General features: G+C 29.6%; 1 protein-coding gene across 2 annotated transcripts in view; it reads right to left on the reverse strand.

Annotated features, from left to right (window-relative positions):
* LOC145241499 (serine/threonine-protein kinase 33-like) overlaps window positions 1-19,191 on the reverse strand; it is a 306,331-nt gene that overhangs the window by 138,516 nt on the left and 148,624 nt on the right. For both annotated transcript variants that reach the window (XM_080104517.1, XM_080104518.1), the window contains exons 3-5: window positions 13,475-13,694; window positions 8,969-9,067; window positions 3,879-4,017 (exon numbers count right to left, since the gene is read on the reverse strand). In XM_080104517.1, the coding sequence (XP_079960643.1) occupies window positions 3,879-4,017; window positions 8,969-9,067; window positions 13,475-13,672 (436 nt within the window). In that variant the 5' untranslated portion in view covers window positions 13,673-13,694. The remainder of the gene's footprint in view (window positions 1-3,878; window positions 4,018-8,968; window positions 9,068-13,474; window positions 13,695-19,191) is intronic.

The following is a 19,191-nucleotide window of genomic DNA, read 5'->3' on the forward strand; positions in this document are numbered from 1 at the left end:
GACATTACAAAAGATTTAAGGAATAAAATTTGAAAGAAATGAGGAAAAAAGAAAGAAAAAGAATGACATTACAAAAGATTTAAGGAATAAAAAGTTAAGGAATAAGGAAAAAAGAAAGAAAAAGAATTACACTATACAAGATTTAAGGAATAAAAATTAAAGGAATAAGGAAAAAAGAAAGAAAAAGAATGACACTACTCAAGATTTAAGGAATAAAAATTTAAGGAATAAGGAAAAAAGAAAGAAAAAGAATGACATTACAAAAGATTAAGGAATAAAAATTTAAGAAATAAGGAAAAAAAAAGAAAAAGAATGACATTACAAAAGATTTAAGGAATAAATATTTAAGGAATAAGGAAAAAAGAAAGAAAAAGAATGACATTACAAAAGATTTAAGGAATAATAATTGAAGGAATAAGGAAAAAAGAAAGAAAAAGAATGACATTACAAAAGATTTAAGGAATAAAAATTTAAGGAATAAGGAAAAAAGAAAGAAAAAGAATGACATTACAAAAGATTTAAGGAATAAAACTTTAAGGAATAAGGAAAAAAGAAAGAAAAAGAATGACATTACAAAAGATTTAAGGAATAAAAATTTAAGGAATAAGGAAAAAAGAAAGAAAAAGAATGACATTACAAAAGATTTAAGGAATAAAAATTTAAGGAATAAAGAAACAAGAAAGAAAAAGAATGACATTACAAAGGATTTAAGGAATAAAAATTTAAAGAATAAGGAAAACAGAAAGAAAAAGAATAACATCACAAAAGATTTAAGGAATAAAAATTTAAGGAATAAGGAAAAAAGAAAGAAAAGGATGACATTACAAAAGATTTAAGGAATTAAAATTTAAGGAATGAGGAAAAAAGAAAGAAAAAGAATGACATTACAAAAGATTTAAGGAATAAAAAGTTAAGGAATAAGGAAAAAAGAAAGAAAAAGAATGACATTACAAAAGATTTAAGGAATAAAAATTTAAGGAATAAGGAAAAAAGAAAGAAAAAGAATGACACTACACAAGATTTAAGGAATAAAAATTTAAGCAATAAGGAAAAAAGAAAAAAAAAGAATGACATCACAAAAGATTTAAGGAATAAAAATTTAAGGAATAAGGAAAAAAGAAAGAAAAAGCATGACACTACACAAGATTTAAGAAATAAAAATTTAAGGAATGAGGAAAAAAGAAAGAAAAAGAATGACAGTACAAAATATTTAAGGAATAAAAATTTAAGGACGAAGGAAAAAAGAAAGAAAAAGAATGACATTACAAAAAATTTAAGGAATAAAAATTTAAGGAATAAGGAAAAAAGAAAGAAAAAGAATGACATTACAAAAGATTTAAGGAATAAAAATTTAAGGAATAAGGAAAAAAGAAAGAAAAAGAATGACATTACAAAAGATTTAAGGAATAAAAATTTAAGGAATAAGGAAAAAAGAAAGAAAAAGAATGACATTACAAAAGATTTAATGATTAAAAATTTAACGAATAAGGAAAAAAGAAAGAAAAAGAATGACATTACAAAAGATTTAAGGAATAAAAATTTAAGGAGTAGGAAAGGAAAAGAATGACATTACAAAAGATTTAAGGAATAAACATTTAAGGAAGGAAAAAAGAAAGAAAAAGAATGACATTACAAAAGATTTAAGAAATAAACATTTAAGGAATAAGGTAAAAAAAATGAAAAAGAATGACATCACAAAAGATTTAAGGAATAAAAATTTAAAGAATAAGGAAAACAGAAAGAAAAAGAATAACATCACAAAAGATTTAAGGAATAAAAATTTAAGGAATAAGGAAAAAAGAAAGAAAAAGAATGACATTACAAAAGATTTAAGGAATAAAAATTTAAGGAATGAGGAAAAAAGAAAGAAAAAGAATGACATTACAAAAGATTTAAGGAATAAAAATTTAAGGAATAAGGAAAAAAGAAAGAAAAAGAATGACATTACAAAAGATTTAAGGAATAAAAATTTAAGGAATAAGGAAAAAAGAAAGAAAAAGAATGACACTACACAAGATTTAAGGAATAAAAATTTAAGCAATAAGGAAAAAAGAAAGAAAAAGAATGACATGACAAAAGATTTAAGGAATAAATATTTAAGGAATAAGGAAAAAAGAAAGAAAAAGAATGACATTACAAAAGATTTAAGGAATAAAAATTTAAGGAATAAGGAAAAAAGAAAGAAAAAGAATGACATCACAAAAGATTTAAGGAATAAAAATTTAAAGAATAAGGAAAACAGAAAGAAAAAGAATGACATCACAAAAGATTTAAGGAATAAAAATTTAAGGAATAAGGAAAAAAGAAAGAAAAAGAATGACACTACAAAAGATTTAAGGAATAAAAATTTAAGGAATAAGGAAAAAAGAAAGAAAAAGAATGACATTACAAAAGATTTAATGATTAAAAATTTAACGAATAAGGAAAAAAGAAAGAAAAAGAATGACATTACAAAATATTAAAGGAATAAAAATTTAAGGAGTAGGAAAGGAAAAGAATGACATTACAAAAGATTTAAGGAATAAACATTTAAGGAAGGAAAAAAGAAAGAAAAAGAATGACATTACAAAAGATTTAAGAAATAAACATTTAAGGAATAAGGTAAAAAAAATTAAAAAGAATGACATTACAAAAGATTTAAGGAATAAACGTTTAAGGAATAAGGTAAAAAAGAAAGAAAATGAAAGACATTACAAAAAATTTAAGGAATAAACGTTTTAGGAATAAGGTAAAAAACATGAAAATGAATGACATTACAAAAGATTTAAGGAATAAACGTTTAGGAATAAGGTAAAAAAAAATGAAAATGAATGACATTACAAAAAGTTTAAGGAATAAGGTAAAAAAAATGAAAAAGAATGACATTACAAAGAATTTAAGGAATAAACGTTTAAGGAATAAGGTAAAAAAAATGAAAATGAATGACATTACAAAAAATTTAAGGAATAAACGTTTAAGGAATAAGGTAAAAAAAAAAATGAAAATGAATGACATTACAAAAAGTTTAAGGAATAAGGTAAAAAAAATGAAAATGAATGACATTACAAAAGGTTTAAGGAATAAGGTAAAAAAAATTAAAAAGAATGACATTACAAAAGATTTAAGGAATAAACGTTTAAGGAATAGGGTAAAAAAAAATGAAAATGAATGACATTACAAAATATTTAAGGAATAAACGTTTAAGGAATAAGGTAAAAAAAAAATGAAAATAAATGACATTACAAAAGATTTAAGAAATAAACGTTTAAGGAATAAGGTAAAAAAAAATGAAAATGAATGACATTACAAAAAGTTTAAGGAATAAGGTAAAAAAAAAATGAAAATGAATGACATTACAAAATATTTAAGGAATAAACGTTTAAGGAATAGGGTAAAAAAATGAAAATGAATGACATTACAAAAAATTTAAGGAATAAACGTTTAAGGAATAGGGTAAAAAAAATGAAAATGAATGACATTACAAAAAATTTAAGGAATAAACGTTTAAGGAATAAGGTAAAAAAAATGAAAATGAATGACATTACAAAAGATTTAAGGAATAAACGTTTAAGGAATAAGGTAAAAAAAATGAAAATGAATGACATTACAAAAAATTTAAGGAATAAACGTTTTAGGAATAAGGTAAAAAAAAAATGAAAATGAATGACATTACAAAAGATTTAAGGAATTAAAAAGTCTAGAAATCTCATGATGTAATAAAGGATATTCTCAAGCAAAAGAAAGAGAGATGGAGAGAAAGGGAGAAATTTACGTGGAAATCATTGAGTTGTCAAAACCGATGACTATAATGCTGTCTGTATTTTGATTACGGATATCATGTCACAAAATGAAGGTAGGTGCATATTAATATATAAATGATCTTAATAAAATTCTCTTACCACATTTATGAAGATAGGCTATTGCACTGGCCAATGCAGACATGATATTTTTCGTTTCGGCTTCACTGAATTTCTTCACTTTGGCTAATTCAGCTGCCAATTCCCCTCCTTCACAATACTCCATTATGAGATAGACTTTCTGCAATAAAAGACAATCTGGTTATTTCACAAGAAATAAAAATTACAGCAATATTGGATGTATTTAAAAACAATGTAAAAAAATGGAATCTTCCATAATTTAGAGTAAGAAAAAATCAGAAAATTTCAATAGAAGTTAAAAATTAGAACTGGAGGTACATGTTTAGCATGTTGTGCCACAGCCAAGACATCCACAGTAACATGTAGTGGATAAGCTGATAAAATCTTTCTCTTGATTGTAAACCTAGAAGGAGACCTGTCATGTTTTGAATAGCTGTTCCCTTCACCTGGAGGATGGGTTGGATAAAGATCCACAGTGTATTAAGTATACATACTCTATACTGTAGAAAGAATGCCGAAAAAAATGTTGAACCCCAAATAATATTGTGCTATAATTATTTAATAATTTTTTAACTACTTTATTAAAAACAAAATAACGAAAATTGTTAATTCTAAAGAAAAAAAGAAGAGAAAATAAGAGAAATTTCTGCTGTTATATCTTTACTGCCACTACTACTGAAAGATGCCATCACCCATTGAGCTGACTACTTATAATATGCCCACGAGACTGCAGTTGGTTGTGATTGGAAGGGTTTCCCTTCTAACATTACAAACGGCTTTTTTTTAGTACCACATAATGTTACATATATTTTTAACATATTTTCAAACTTGTGCTCAAATACACAGCTGTTTATCCAATAAAAGTTAATTTCTTTTAATCTCTCATTAGAAAGGAGTATTTTTTGTCATGATGAATCCCAATCATGCTTAACGATCGTAATTCAACTTTAGATGGAAGTAACATAATGCCAATAAGTTGAAATAAAGCGTCCATTCTGATCAGCCAATAAGTAAAGTAAAATTCAAATAGAAAATAAGATGAGATGCACAATTGCAAATCAATTGAAACTTTTTATTTAAATTCAAGTAACATTATGGAAGTATAGAAACTACTCAATAATGCTAAGAAGAAAGTGATTAATTAATAACTATTTCTATATATATTACTTATTGTTTTTTAAAGTTGGATTGTTCTTTACTTTTTGTCTTGCTTGACTCGTTAGTGAACTATGAATCTTTAGCAAAATTATATGTTGGGTGTGTAAAAGGTTAAAACCAGAAAATTCCATGTATGGTTAGGGTAAGAAAAATGGAATTTTCTATTAAAATTTAAATTAGAGTTAGAGTTTTGTATACAGGAAATGACGTCATTGGGAGGAAGTATGCAGCAGAGAAGTTAAAGAGTTCTTTCCTCTTGGAAATTAGGTATCAAAGTGATCTAATACGGTTTTTGAGGTTTCCACCACCCTATAGAACTTGGTTAAAAGGATGAACTTGCTATAATTTACTGTAAGAAAAGTAAATCAAGTTCCAGAGCATATAATGGAGTTATTTGTTGTTCTATTTGATCGCTTCTATTATTTTAGTCACAAGGAAAAAATAAAAGTAAAACAAAGAGGACAACACCTCTACAACTTCTACTGTTATCACTGCTAAGAAACGTCACTATCCAATGGAACAACTACTTATGTGTAACAGAGACAAACAGATGTTTCTGTTGATGAAGAAGATGATGAAAATCTATAGGAGCGAAGAATGCCCTGCAGTATTATTGCAGTTTTTTAAAATTTTGAATGCATATCTTTAATCATCTTCCCTTCCCTTCCCCTCATTACTTTTTGGGGAAACTGTTTAATCTTCCAAATGGGTAACTGAACAATGCTCCCCAAATGGGTAAAAATTGGAAATATCTAAAATTTCCTTCACTAATCTAAAACCCAACAAAAGTTAACCTTAATGATTATTTATATAAACCGATTATTGGTAATACCCCCTCTCTCTTAGGAAAACTGTGGCATGCTCCCAGAAGGATTGAACAATTCTCCTCAAATTATCAAAAATGTTACTTTTTATGAATAAAATTATATTCACTAATTATTTCCTCAGATCCAGTAAAATTTGTGAAGTCAAATTAGATAGAGTGGGAGAGGATAAGAACATTAGACAGAAATTTTATGGTTCATTTGATGAGTAAATTGTAAAATGCGGCAGAAGAATTAAAATCGATATTTTATAACTCAATTCTAAAGCCATGTATTTTGTGTTTTTAAAATAAATATTAAAAATTTAGAGAAACAAACATTAAGCAAGATTTAGTATAACAATGATATTATTTAATTTAATTTTTCTTATTGTTTGAAGTTTTATGTTTATATTTTAAAAGGGAATAATTCAACTCAGATTTTATTCACAAAAATAGACGATGCTAATAATTTTTTTTCTCAAGTTTTCCTTAAATTTGTTCTGCAATTGAACTGTCAAATCTGTGCATCAAAATTCATAGATTTATTCTTTCCTTTCATTATATACCGATATCAAAGTTCCATTATAATATGATACACAATACACATCAACTTTGACATACACTCATACAATAATAATAATACAAGCATAAACATAATGTCATAACAAATAATGGGAGATCATTACAAGCATGCATACAAATCTGCTTACAGTCACTGAAATAAGTACACATCCATTGCCATTGGAGTTGCTTAATAAAACATCAAAGAGCATGACGTCATTTAAAAAGTTTTTAACATTTTTTGTTATATTAATACAGCTACAAGGAAAAAGATGCCCATTGCCATCACAACAAGGGAAGATGAGAACGTACAACTTCTGTTTTGTTGCTATATTTCCATTACAATCATCACGACAAAGAAACGTCAGTTTCCACTGAGCTATCTACTTACAACATATTAATGAGACACTCAGCTGTTTTCTGTCGTTGCAGACCATCTGGTGGGTACGGCACAATCACGTTGACACACCGTTTCTTGCCGAAGTTAAGCAACGTTGAGCCTGGCCAGTACCAAATGGATGACCATTTGGGAAGGCTAGGCGCTGTATGTACCTGCTGGGAAGGTTGGGTGTGGGCCAGCACCAACACCCCATAAAAAGAACTCAGTCACTACAAAAGCATCTACAAAGTTGTAGATGGCCTATGCCCCTTAGGGGCTCAAGGCTATGGATGGATGGAGACCATCTGGTGGGTTGAAAAGAATTCCTCCATTGAACCCATTAGTGACATGAAGCATTACTCGCTGTTTACTTCAATCAAGTTTTTAGACAAAAATAACAACAACAACAACACTAAATAATAATAACAATAATAATAACAATAATAATAATAATAATAATAATAATAAGTAGCGGGACCTGTGGAAATTCCACAGAGGACTCATTCATATGTAATATATTGATGTTGGCATTCTGTAAATGTTCAGTGTAAATAGAGATGCTCTAATATTATTATAGCTTTTTGTTAAAACTGCAAAAGTATTTATCTAAGCTAGCACGAACGCCCGGTAAAGCCCGGTTGTAAAGTATGCTTAAATATGATATTTTAATTCTTGCAGATTTCGTATATATTATTATAGAGTTAATGTTCTATTGATTTTTATATATTATAAAGTTGTGATTTATAAAATAAAATAATATATCCATATGACTTGGGTGCATTAGCTTGAATTGAAACCGAAATAAAAACTTATGAAATATATATATATATATATATATATATATATATATATATATATATATATATATATACATATATATATATATATATATATATATACAACTTGAGTTTCTTCCGCCATAATCGAAACTGAAACCAAAACTTATGAAGAATTCTTGGTAAAATTCTTTATGACAAGAAATAGAAGAACATAACAATTAAACGACCCGGATATAAGCGTGACACACAAAAGAACACACACGCTATCGTATTAATATATAGATATGAAGAAGAAGAAGAAGAAGAAGAAGAAGAAGAAGCTGCCTTAGAATAAGAGCTCAGATGCAGTGAAAGTTTATTCGTATGGTGAAAGTGTTGAGGTTGTTCAGAAGTTTTGTTACCTTGGTGATACCATTGGAGCACAGGGAGGAGATGGTGTTTCTGTGATAACAAGAGTTATGAATGGAGTAAGTTATTGCTTTTGCTATTACTAACCAACAAAGCATTACCACTGTTGATCATGAAAAGAGTCTGTCAGGCATGTGATATGCCTGTGCGATGATGGATGGAAGTAAAATCTGACTAGTGAGGGTTGAGAATATGCGTGGCATGAAGAGAAATAATATGAGAATGATACGATGGGCTTAAATCTGATGACCTCAGAGGAAGATTAAATCTAGGCAAGAGAGATTGTGCAGAATAACAGAAAACATATTGAAACAATTGATGAGAGTTGTTAGGTTTGTAGATGCAGAACAGTTGAGTTAGCAAGATTAGTTGGCAGGAGGAGATCAAGGAATTTATAAGGAGGAATTTTGGAGAAAGAGAAATAAATAAAACCTTGACCAGAGATAGGTTAACCGTCGAATATGTGCCAGGATGTGAAACAGACGTTGAAATACTGATTATGTAGACATCGAAATAACATGAACAAATTATTACCAACTTGAAAAAGACCCCCCCCCCCAAATGTGTTTGTACTAAAAAAATGAGTAACTGAACAATGATATTCCAAACGTAGGAAACTTTTAATCTTTTAGTATTGTTTAATTACAAATTTTATTTTGTTGGCATATAACAACACACTAAGGTGTTGAGAAGTTAGAGAGTTTCTTCCTCTCATGACTAACATATCCTTTTATACATATTTTTATTCAAGTGTTGCAAACAACATAGGGAGGAACTGCCAGTCATAGCACAGGCGACCACACCCAAACACTAGTTTCTCCTGGTTCGTAACACTGCATAAAAATAACACCTTTCAATTATTGATTTTGAAAAACCAATTTTATGTAGCAATAAATTAATGAAGGCAAATAGAATTATGTTAGATATCACCAGAGTGTTAGAATTAAATAATTTAATAGAAAGAAATGTCTTGGTGGTGTATGAAGGCAATATGAAAAACCCAAAGAATATTTTTTCTCACTTCATGTGTTTCGAAGACCTCCTTCAGTTTGATAATGTGTTCATGCTTAACCTTCTTTAGTATCGCAACTTCCCGTTCCAATAACTTGATTGCTATGGACTGCAAAAACAAGAAGACAATGGAATTAATTCAACATAAAATAACTTGATTGCTATGGACTGCAAAAACAAGAAGAGAATGGAATTAATTCAACATAAAATAACTTGATTGCTATGGACTGCAAAAACAAGAAGAGAATGGAATTAATTCAACATAAAATAACTTGATTGCTATGGACTGCAAAAACAAGAAGACAATGGAATTAATTCAAAATAAAATAACTTGATTGCTATGGACTGCAAAAACAAGAAGACAATGGAATTAATTCAAAATAAAATAACTTGATTGCTATGGACTGCAAAAACAAGAAGACAATGGAATTAATTCAACATAAAATAACTTGATTGCTATGGACTGCAAAAACAAGAAGAGAATGGAATTAATTCAACATAAAATAACTTGATTGCTATGGACTGCAAAAACAAGAAGAGAATGGAATTAATTCAACATAAAATAACTTGATTGCTATGGACTGCAAAAACAAGAAGACAATGGAATTAATTCAAAATAAAATAACTTGATTGCTATGGACTGCAAAAACAAGAAGACAATGGAATTAATTTAACATAAAATAACTTGATTGCTATGGACTGCAAAAACAAGAAGACAATGGAATTAATTCAAAATAAAATAACTTGATTGCTATGGACTGCAAAAACAAGAAGAGAATGGAATTAATTCAAAATAAAATAACTTGATTGCTATGGACTGCAAAAACAAGAAGACAATGGAATTAATTCAACATAAAATAACTTGATTGCTATGGACTGCAAAAACAAGAAGACAATGGAATTAATTCAAAATAAAATAACTTGATTGCTATGGACTGCAAAAACAAGAAGACAATGGAATTAATTTAACATAAAATAACTTGATTGCTATGGACTGCAAAAACAAGAAGACAATGGAATTAATTCAACATAAAATACAATTTTATTTTGGAATTATTCAGATGAACATTGATAATTTGTACGATTTTCATTATTTTAAACTTCGATGCTCATTTTGATCGTTATTTTCACGTTTCAGCCAAGTTTCAAACTATGCACCTTCTTCAAGTGCATTTTTAGAAGGAGTTGATACTCAACACCTTAATTTGTAATGCCATATTCGATATAAAGCTTGCTAAGTTAAAAATACACTTAAAGAGGGCCAGAGGTTATATCAACCAAAACGTTGTGACAAGAATAACCAAGATAAAAATAATCGAATAATGCAAACAAAGATTTTGTTAAACAATTTTGGCATTTATACTAGTTTTGATATGACAAGTTAGTATGTAATAATGTTTTCACCTGAAATGAGTTGGTTTAAAAGATCACCAATCTATACAAACATCATGTTGTTTTTTGTAATTAATTTTTAATTGGTTCATTTTCCATAATTTTTTAAATTTATACTTATTTTGAAATGACATGTAAATATGCAACAATATTTTCATCTGAAATGGGTTGGTTTAAAATATCCCTAATTTACACAAACACCCTGCTTTTTTCTTGGAATTATTTTTCTATTCATTCATTTTCCATAATATTGTGAATCCGTAATAATTTCAACATGACACGTAAGTACATAGTAATGTTTTCGCCTGAAATGTGTTAGTTGAAAAGATCACCAATCTACACAAGCACCCTATTTTTTTTATCTTGTAATTATTATTCTATTCATTCATTTTTCATAATTTTTGGAGTATTTACTAATTTCAACATAACACATAAGTACGTAATAATGTTTTCACCTGAAATGCGTTAGTTTAAATGATCCCTAATCCACACAAGCATCACATTGTTTTTTTTTTTGTAATTATTTTTCTATTCATCCATTTTGAGTAATATTTTTAAATTTATACTAATTTCGACATGCCATGTAAGTATGTAATAATGTTTTCACTTAAAATGTGTTGGTTTCTTGTAGTTACTTTTTTATTAATTCATTTTCCATAATGAATCGATACTAATTTCGACATTACATGTAAGTACATAATGTTGCGAGCGGCATTGTTAATGGAAAAAGATTAGGAATTAGCAGAAATGCAAAGGAGTAAATATACAACATGTGGGGATCGTAGAGAGAAGAATTTTGATTGAACACAAAGAATCATGAGATTTTATATAGAAAGGGAGATAATAAGAAAGACAAGAGTTATCAGACTTAAAAACATATTTTCATCTGAAATGCATTGGTTTAAATGATTATCAATCTACACAAACATCATATGCTGTTTTTGTAATTATTTTTCTATTTTCAGTAATTTTTAAAATTTGTATTAATTTTTACCTGGCAAATAAGTACGTAATAATGTTTTCACCTGAAATGTGTTGGTTTGAAAGATCACCAATCCACACAAGGAGGTCTCAACAGCACAAATAACATCAAATTTTTACTCTCCCATCGTTTTTATAAAAATGTGACAGTCACAGATTTAGTATATTTAATCTCTATCTCTACTATTTGTGTGTGTGTGTGAGTTTGTTCCTCATATGTTCCGAAACGGCTGAGCTTATCTTTTGCAAATTTCACACAAAGCTAATTTATATGTCTGGCAGTGTTCTTAGATACGTTTTGTACAGAAATTCATCCGATAAGTATCGAAAATTGAAAAAATCCAATCTTAAAAATAGCTCTATTCCTCTATAAAAATTATTCTTTTTTATTTATAAGAGAGAAACTCTTATAGATAAAAAAAAAGAATAATTTTTATAGGGGAATATTTTACGTTACCCTGACCAAGGGAGATAATAAAATTTCAGCAAATCATTTCTTCTTAAAAACACAGATTCATTATAATCTGGGGATATAGCTTAGTGGTAGAGCATTTCACTACAGATCGAATGATTTCAGGGTTCAAGCCCAAATGTACCTTACCATTTTATTTAATTTTAATTTTTATTTTTTCTTATTCATGAATTCAAGTTATGATAAAAGAAGAGGTACCATTTAAAATCACCACAAATCATTCCTTCATTTGTATATTTTAAAACTAAACATTAATCAGAGGTGACTTTTCCAGGGCATTATCATCAATCCCAAATATCAGCTGACGTGATATTGTAAACAAACAGAGATGGAATTTTATGAACGACATTATCATTATTATTGTTTAAATTTTTTTTTACGAATTAGTCCATCGGGCAAATTAATCTTTGTAATATATATATTAATCAATAGAAGATTGATTCTATAATAATACACAATCTGCATAAATTAAAATACCATGTTTAAGCATATTGTATGACCAGGCAATGCCGGGCTGTCAGCTAGTAGTAGTATAAAGTTGTTTTTTTACTCTTTTTTGGTATATATGTGTGCGTCTCTCTCTTTTCACATGTATTTATCTTCCTCCTGCCACTTTGCAACCATCTCATTGTATGTAATGTCTTAAAAATAACAAAAATCTTAAAATTGCAAAACAGAAGCTTTTAAATAACTTTTTTCAAGAACAAAATTTTTAAATCTACTAAAACATTTTTTTAAAAAGGGTTTAAAATAAAATAAGATTTTTGGTAAGTTTCATAAACAAATATTCAGTATATAATAAGAAAAATTGAGATAAAATTTAAAATATCAAAAACAATAGAAATTTAAAACTCAGCCAATTATATCCTCACGAGCAGAAGCGCCTATTAGTTAAAATTAGTTAAAATTAGTTAAAATTAGTTAAAATTAGTTAGAGATAAGTAGTAGAAAACATGACGATGATGACGACGATGATAATGATGATAATGATGATATATACAGGGTGCGTAAGATATTTGAGGACATTTTTTTTATTCATATATTAAAATGAATGGCAGAAACAGTTACCAATGCTTTTATATGGAAAAAATTTAGAACAATAGCATATTGAAGTCTCCTCCAGAAATACATAAGATATTTTGTTGGATATCTTATCCATCGATTAACCACAGAATCTCTTTGTAAACTACAGTTTACTAAAAACATTGAGGAGACAACACAAACTCTTCATTGCAATTACCCAAATCATACATTACGCTTGGAAGTTCTTAAAAGTCTGCACACAGTCATCTGTCATGGTGATATTGTTCTATTTTAAGCCTTTGACTCTGTAAATGAAAGATCAAGTGACTTTTAGAAATGATTCTATTTTTAAATTGTTATATTCAGCCTTTATAGTCACGATAACTGTGCCTCTTTATCTGTTGTGCAATTATAGGGGTTGTCGGTAAATTCTGAAATTTAGAAAATACAAAATCAAATAATATTCCTTTTCCAGTAAAAATGATGTACATCTTCAAATACCTTACACACACTGTACTGTATCAGATGTGGTACTTTCAAATAAATTAGACTAAATTCAAAATAAAAAGAAATTATTTACTTTAAAATTAAATGTTCAATTAATCTCCTCCTCCTGTTTAATTAATTGATTATTTTTGTGGTTTTTACCTTTTCTAGTTTGTTAATACATTTCATCGCCCATTTGACATCTGTGGCTTTCTCTTTGACTGCATACACTTTGCCAAAACTGCCTTGTCCAATCTTCTCTCCAATCTCATAATTGTCTGTAATTTGGCTTTGTGAGGTGATTCGTGTGTGGGGAATTATCTTTGAGTTTTCAAAGTTAGTCTTATAAGAGCTGGTCATTGCAGCAGGCCTTTGAACAGCTCTGAAATTAAAGCATAATAAAATTATATCTAATTTAACATATATAAAGTTATTATGTGGATTTTTCTATATCACACCCAAATAGCAACCCGTCTGACATATCAATAAATGATTTTAATTAACCTATTTTTTTCATTTCTCTCTCCCGCTATTAGTAAGAATATGTTTTATTTCACATCGTTTTTTTCTGAAAATACTTATTTTAGTTAAGAAACATTTAGAGTACATATTTTTTACTTCGTTCATTATAATACAAAAGAGCTAACAAATATTTTTTGCAAAGAGTTTATTCCCTTGGAAGTATTTAATATTGTTAGCAGTTCCTTATCTATTAAAAAATGGAAAGGTTTTGAAGCTATTTACATCCAATAATTTTATAAAGGCACATTATAAAAACGTCGCCATAATGAAACTATGTATACGTTTTAAAACAATTGGGCTTAATTAATAATTCAATGATCAAACACTATAATTACTTTTAAAAATTTAATTTGAAAAAATAACAAAATTTAGGTTTATAGGAGATTATACAATGCAAAGATTTTACGGATAGAAACAAACTGAAGCAAATTAACATATAATGATATAATAATACAAAATAAACCCATTATGTATGTCTAAAAACTTGATGAAGGAAAGGATTTTCTGAAATATTGCAACACACATATGTTACCTGACCACTTGATGACCTTGTAACGAGTGTTGTAACCCAACATCCGGTTTACAACTTCCGGTTGCGCATGCATACATAATCAACCCAACAATAAAACATATTGTTTTACTGTGTACGTTTGCTGTGCCCCAATTGTTTTTTTCGTGATTAAATAAAAAGATATATCAAAATTTGAATTAAATTGAAGTATTATGATATCTGGGTACTTGATGACGAGTATGGACCCTACATTGGTCTTTTTCAGGCCATAAGAAATAATAATAAAATGGCAAAGAAAATGCTAAATTGATTTTAAACTCAAAATAATCAAGCGTGTTTTCTGTTTTGACTTTTTTTTCTTTGAGTAAATTTCATTCATACTTGTATTTTGTGCTTGTTTTTATTTTATTTTATTTCATTTTAAATTTATTTTAATTCATTTTAAATTTATTTTTATTTTAATTCATTTTAAATTTATTTATATTTTATTTCATTCTAATTTAATTTTAAATTCATTTTTATTTTATTTTCTCTACGAAATATTTTTTGTACATTTATAATAAAAAGTGCTAATGCAACTATTTGAATGAACAAAGGACTTTGATTCTTCTCATAACTTCCTCGAAAAATGAAAAATACTTGCATCTATGATGCAATGTAGTGTTTGTCATCAGGAGATGACATGAAGATTTTTCGGTGCAAAATTCATGTGTCAGAAGTCATCCAATAAAAAAGGATCTTTTTAAAAAAAAACTCTTAGTTAACTTTACAAGAATTTATAAAAATTGTGTATGTCTGATCTAGACAAATCACTGGTGTTGTCGCTGCTTATCTATGTGAATTAAATGTGACTACCATTTATCAATTTGGCATTTTCTTGGGCTAAAATTATTTTTTTTTTTAGCCTGAAAAAGTTTTTCATGGCTAAATAGACCAATGTCTGTGCAGGGTCCCCACTCGGCATCAAGTGCCGGTATCTGTTCAGTGCACATTTACCTATAAGTACGGCAAACCACTTATAATTCAATGGCTGTAAATTTTTATTTTCAAAAATAAATAATTATAAACATAACGACTCATAGAAATCTATCTATATTCTTTTTTCATTTTAATATACTTTCATAGAAATGTTTCGGTTATGTCACAAAAAACTATTTTCTTTACGTCACAAGTGTCACGGCTATACATTAATTCCATAGCTAATATAATATACTGACCTAACGGGTCATGAGTAGTCTAGTATATATATATATATATATATATATATATATATATATATATAAGTGTATAAATATACATGCATGTATTGAATCAATAAAGGTGAAACTGCATAGCTTGTTCCACTTTAGTTGCTTCAGTTTGTGTTTATCCGTTACATCTCTGCATTATATTGTTTCCTATAAACCTTAATTTATTTATATTTATATACATATTAAACAATGCTTCAAGCAAACTACATTAACCCCCTAACAGAATAATGGTTTAGTCAAAAAACAAAAACAAAATACAGCATAGTTTACAAAAAGTTAGTGAAACAAAAACCATGAGTCCATTTATTCCAATAATTACTGGAATGCTAAAGATTTTCCTAAACTTCCAGTCTTTTCTATGTCAGACTTTGGTATTAAATGATCTTTTTCCTCTCAGTTCTACTACATCCAGTACCATTAGAGACACTAACATATCTACTACGGTTGCTTCCTTTTCCTTCTTGTGCCATATCACTCTGTCGGGTTTAATAGCTCCATTTCCGAGAAACATAGGCGTAAGAATTGCATAGTCATACTGGATGGTGTATGACTTATTTCCAGCTGTTCTTTCTGGTAGATGATCTCAAGACTTGCTGCTACATATGATATTCAACTTTTTACAAACGGTCCAGCCGAGATATTTACACACTCCATTATATCGTATTGTATAGTAGCTGCCCCTCAATAGAGCCTTAAGTTAAATCAGCCTCTGAATTGACATACAGCTTGAGGTTATTCATGAAGAGAAGATGGTTGACTCTTTTGTTTCAGTTTTGTTAGCAGCCCTGGCTCAGGTTGCAGTTTATATCCCGCTTATATTCAGCATATCAATCACCAGGAAAAAGATAAAAAGAGTTAAGCCTTCGAAGATTCTACGTCAGATCTTCACACCATAGAATGCTATTGTTCAATTAGTGTTCCATTAATGCCATGGTTGTTCATCACATGTACATACTTTTCTTGATAACCAGATGAATCAAGGCACATTTGGTACTTCTACAGGATTTGAACTCAAGAAAACCAATTTTTGCCAGAACAGATTTACGTACAGAGTTGGAAACCACTATTTAAAAACTGAGAAAAAAAAATCATGGCAGACAACAAATAATGAAAATGTCAAATGAAGGACGACTAGTTAACTGTTAACTTTTTTGTTTTTTTATCTTAACCTTAATCCTCACCTAAACTAACCCCAATTAACTCTAACCTAACCTTAAACCTAACTCTAAACCTAAATTATGTACTAATTAATACAGATCCTTGTCTTCTTATACAGGGTGACCCAAAAAAAAGCAGAGGACATTCAATTGTTTTTCTGAGCATTTTACAGTCAACGGAGAAAAAAAAGCCAAAGGCCCTAGTGTTTTGATGTGATATTTTGAATATAATAAACTAGTTATGACCAAAGTTTCATTTCATTCAGACAAAACACTAAGAAACGGGGCCTAAATAGAGTTGGGGCCCGTTTTTTTGGGTCACCCTGTATTAGGTTGAGAAGAAAGTTCTTGCAGAATTTTAAATTTTGATTTCAAATGATATATTTTCAAATAAGTTTTCGTTATAACACCTTTACTTCATATATCATTTTAAAGAGCGTTTTTCACTCATTTTAAGCGTTTAAATTACAATCGTTTTAAAGTAATTATGCCTACTTTACAGAACATTGAATACAAGATGGAAAAAAAGCAAATTCTTTTCTTATTTCAATTCAAACTAAGCTGAAAAGCTGCTGAAACAGCATGCGATATCAACAAAGCATTTAGTCTAGGAACCACTATTTAATGCAGAGCACACAATGGTGGTTTAAGAAATTTTGTGGTAGCGATGAGAGTCTTGAAGATGATGAGTATAGTGGTTGGTCATCGGATGATAACGATCAATTAAGAGCCTTCGTCAAAGTCAGTCCATGCACAACTGTCCGAATACTTGCTTCTGAATTAGATGTAATGTATATGAAAATTCCCAACCATTAAGACAGAGAAAATTAGGTTTCCAATTATAGTGTTAAAAAAATTACAACCAGAACTTGCCCCCATACTTTCCAAACTGTTTAAGCGTTGCCTTAAGGAGAAGTGCTTTCCAATACCCTGGAAAACCTCACCAGTATGCCCTGTATTTAAGAATTCAGGTGATAAGTCATCTTCCTCTCAGTACAGACCAATAAGTCCCCTGTGTGTCATTGCTGGAATCCACAATAAATAGAGAAGTAGTCAACCACCTCAGCAGAAATAACCTTCTTAGCAACACGCAATATGGTTTCCACTCTGCTAGATCTACAGCAGATGTGTTAACGGTTATATCTCATAGGATTAGCGAATCTCTCGACAAAGGCTTCATTTCTAGGGCAATTGCTCTCGACATATCAAAGGCCTTCGATAAGGTTTGGCATAAAGGCCTACTACACAAGATTTCCAGCTACGGTATAACTGGAAATGTTTTCTCTATCATTAAGTCATTTCTCTCAGATAGGCTCATAAGAGTAGTTGTTGATGGGCAGAAATCAGAGGCCCACAGTATTAATGCTGGAGTCCCTCAGGGGTCCATACTGGGCCCAACTCTCTTCCTGATCTACATCAATGATCTCCCAAAACACATACTAAAATCTTTCGTTGACATCTATGCTGATGACACAACCATCTATAGCAACATATCAAAGGCCGTAAATGATGATGTTCTTTCTGATTCTCTCTCCTCTGATCTTGAGCACGTGGTACAGTGGGGAAAGAGGTGCCTGGTTACTTTTAATGCATCTAAGACCAAGCTCCTATCTCTACATCATCAACGCTCTGATCCTCATCTGGTATCAATTGAAATGGATGGCTCTCGTCTAAGGGAGGCCCAAGGATTTGATAAGCTCCTGAGTTTGACCTTTACACCTGATCTTAAATTGAACACATACATCAAGTCTGTGGCCAAGGTCGCTGGGAAAATGGTGGGATCCTTCTACCGCTCCAGAAGATATCTCACTAATGATGCAATTCTCTATCTATATAAGAGCCAAGTACGTCCAAAGATGGAGTACTGCTGCCATATCTGGGCGGGGGTTGCAAAAAACAGCCTATCCTGCCTTGACAGAGTACAAAATAGACTCCGTGGCTTGGTGGGGGATGCCCTTTTCTCTACCCTGCAACCTCTTTCCCACAGAAGAGACGTAGCGAGCCTGTCATTGTTCTATCGTTACTTCCATGGCAGGTGCTCGTCTGAGCTCCATTCTCTGGTCCCCCCTCGCCAATCTTTCTCAAAAAACACCCGACTAGCTGAAACCACTGTCAATAATTTTCCCCACTCCCTATCTATGCCTAAATCAAAACGTAGATACCATGAACAAAGCTTCTTTCTTAGAACTGTACGCCTGTGGAACTCTGTTCCACTTGCCTGTTTCCCTCCCGACTTCAACCTGGATGTCTTCAAGTCCAACACAAACAAATTCCTGATGAACCGCCCCCCCCTAAGTAATGACACCTTACCAATTCTCCAATACTATTGCTACACTATCCCTTTGATTACTGTACACACAATAACCCTTATCCCTGAGTGGCCATTGGGCCTTGATAAGTGGTGAACTCCATGTAAAAAAAACAAACAAACAAAAAAAC

Source organism: Euprymna scolopes, chromosome 20, assembly GCF_053919585.1.
Source record: "Euprymna scolopes isolate OS-2025 chromosome 20, ASM5391958v1, whole genome shotgun sequence".
NCBI lineage: Eukaryota > Metazoa > Mollusca > Cephalopoda > Sepiida > Sepiolidae > Euprymna > Euprymna scolopes.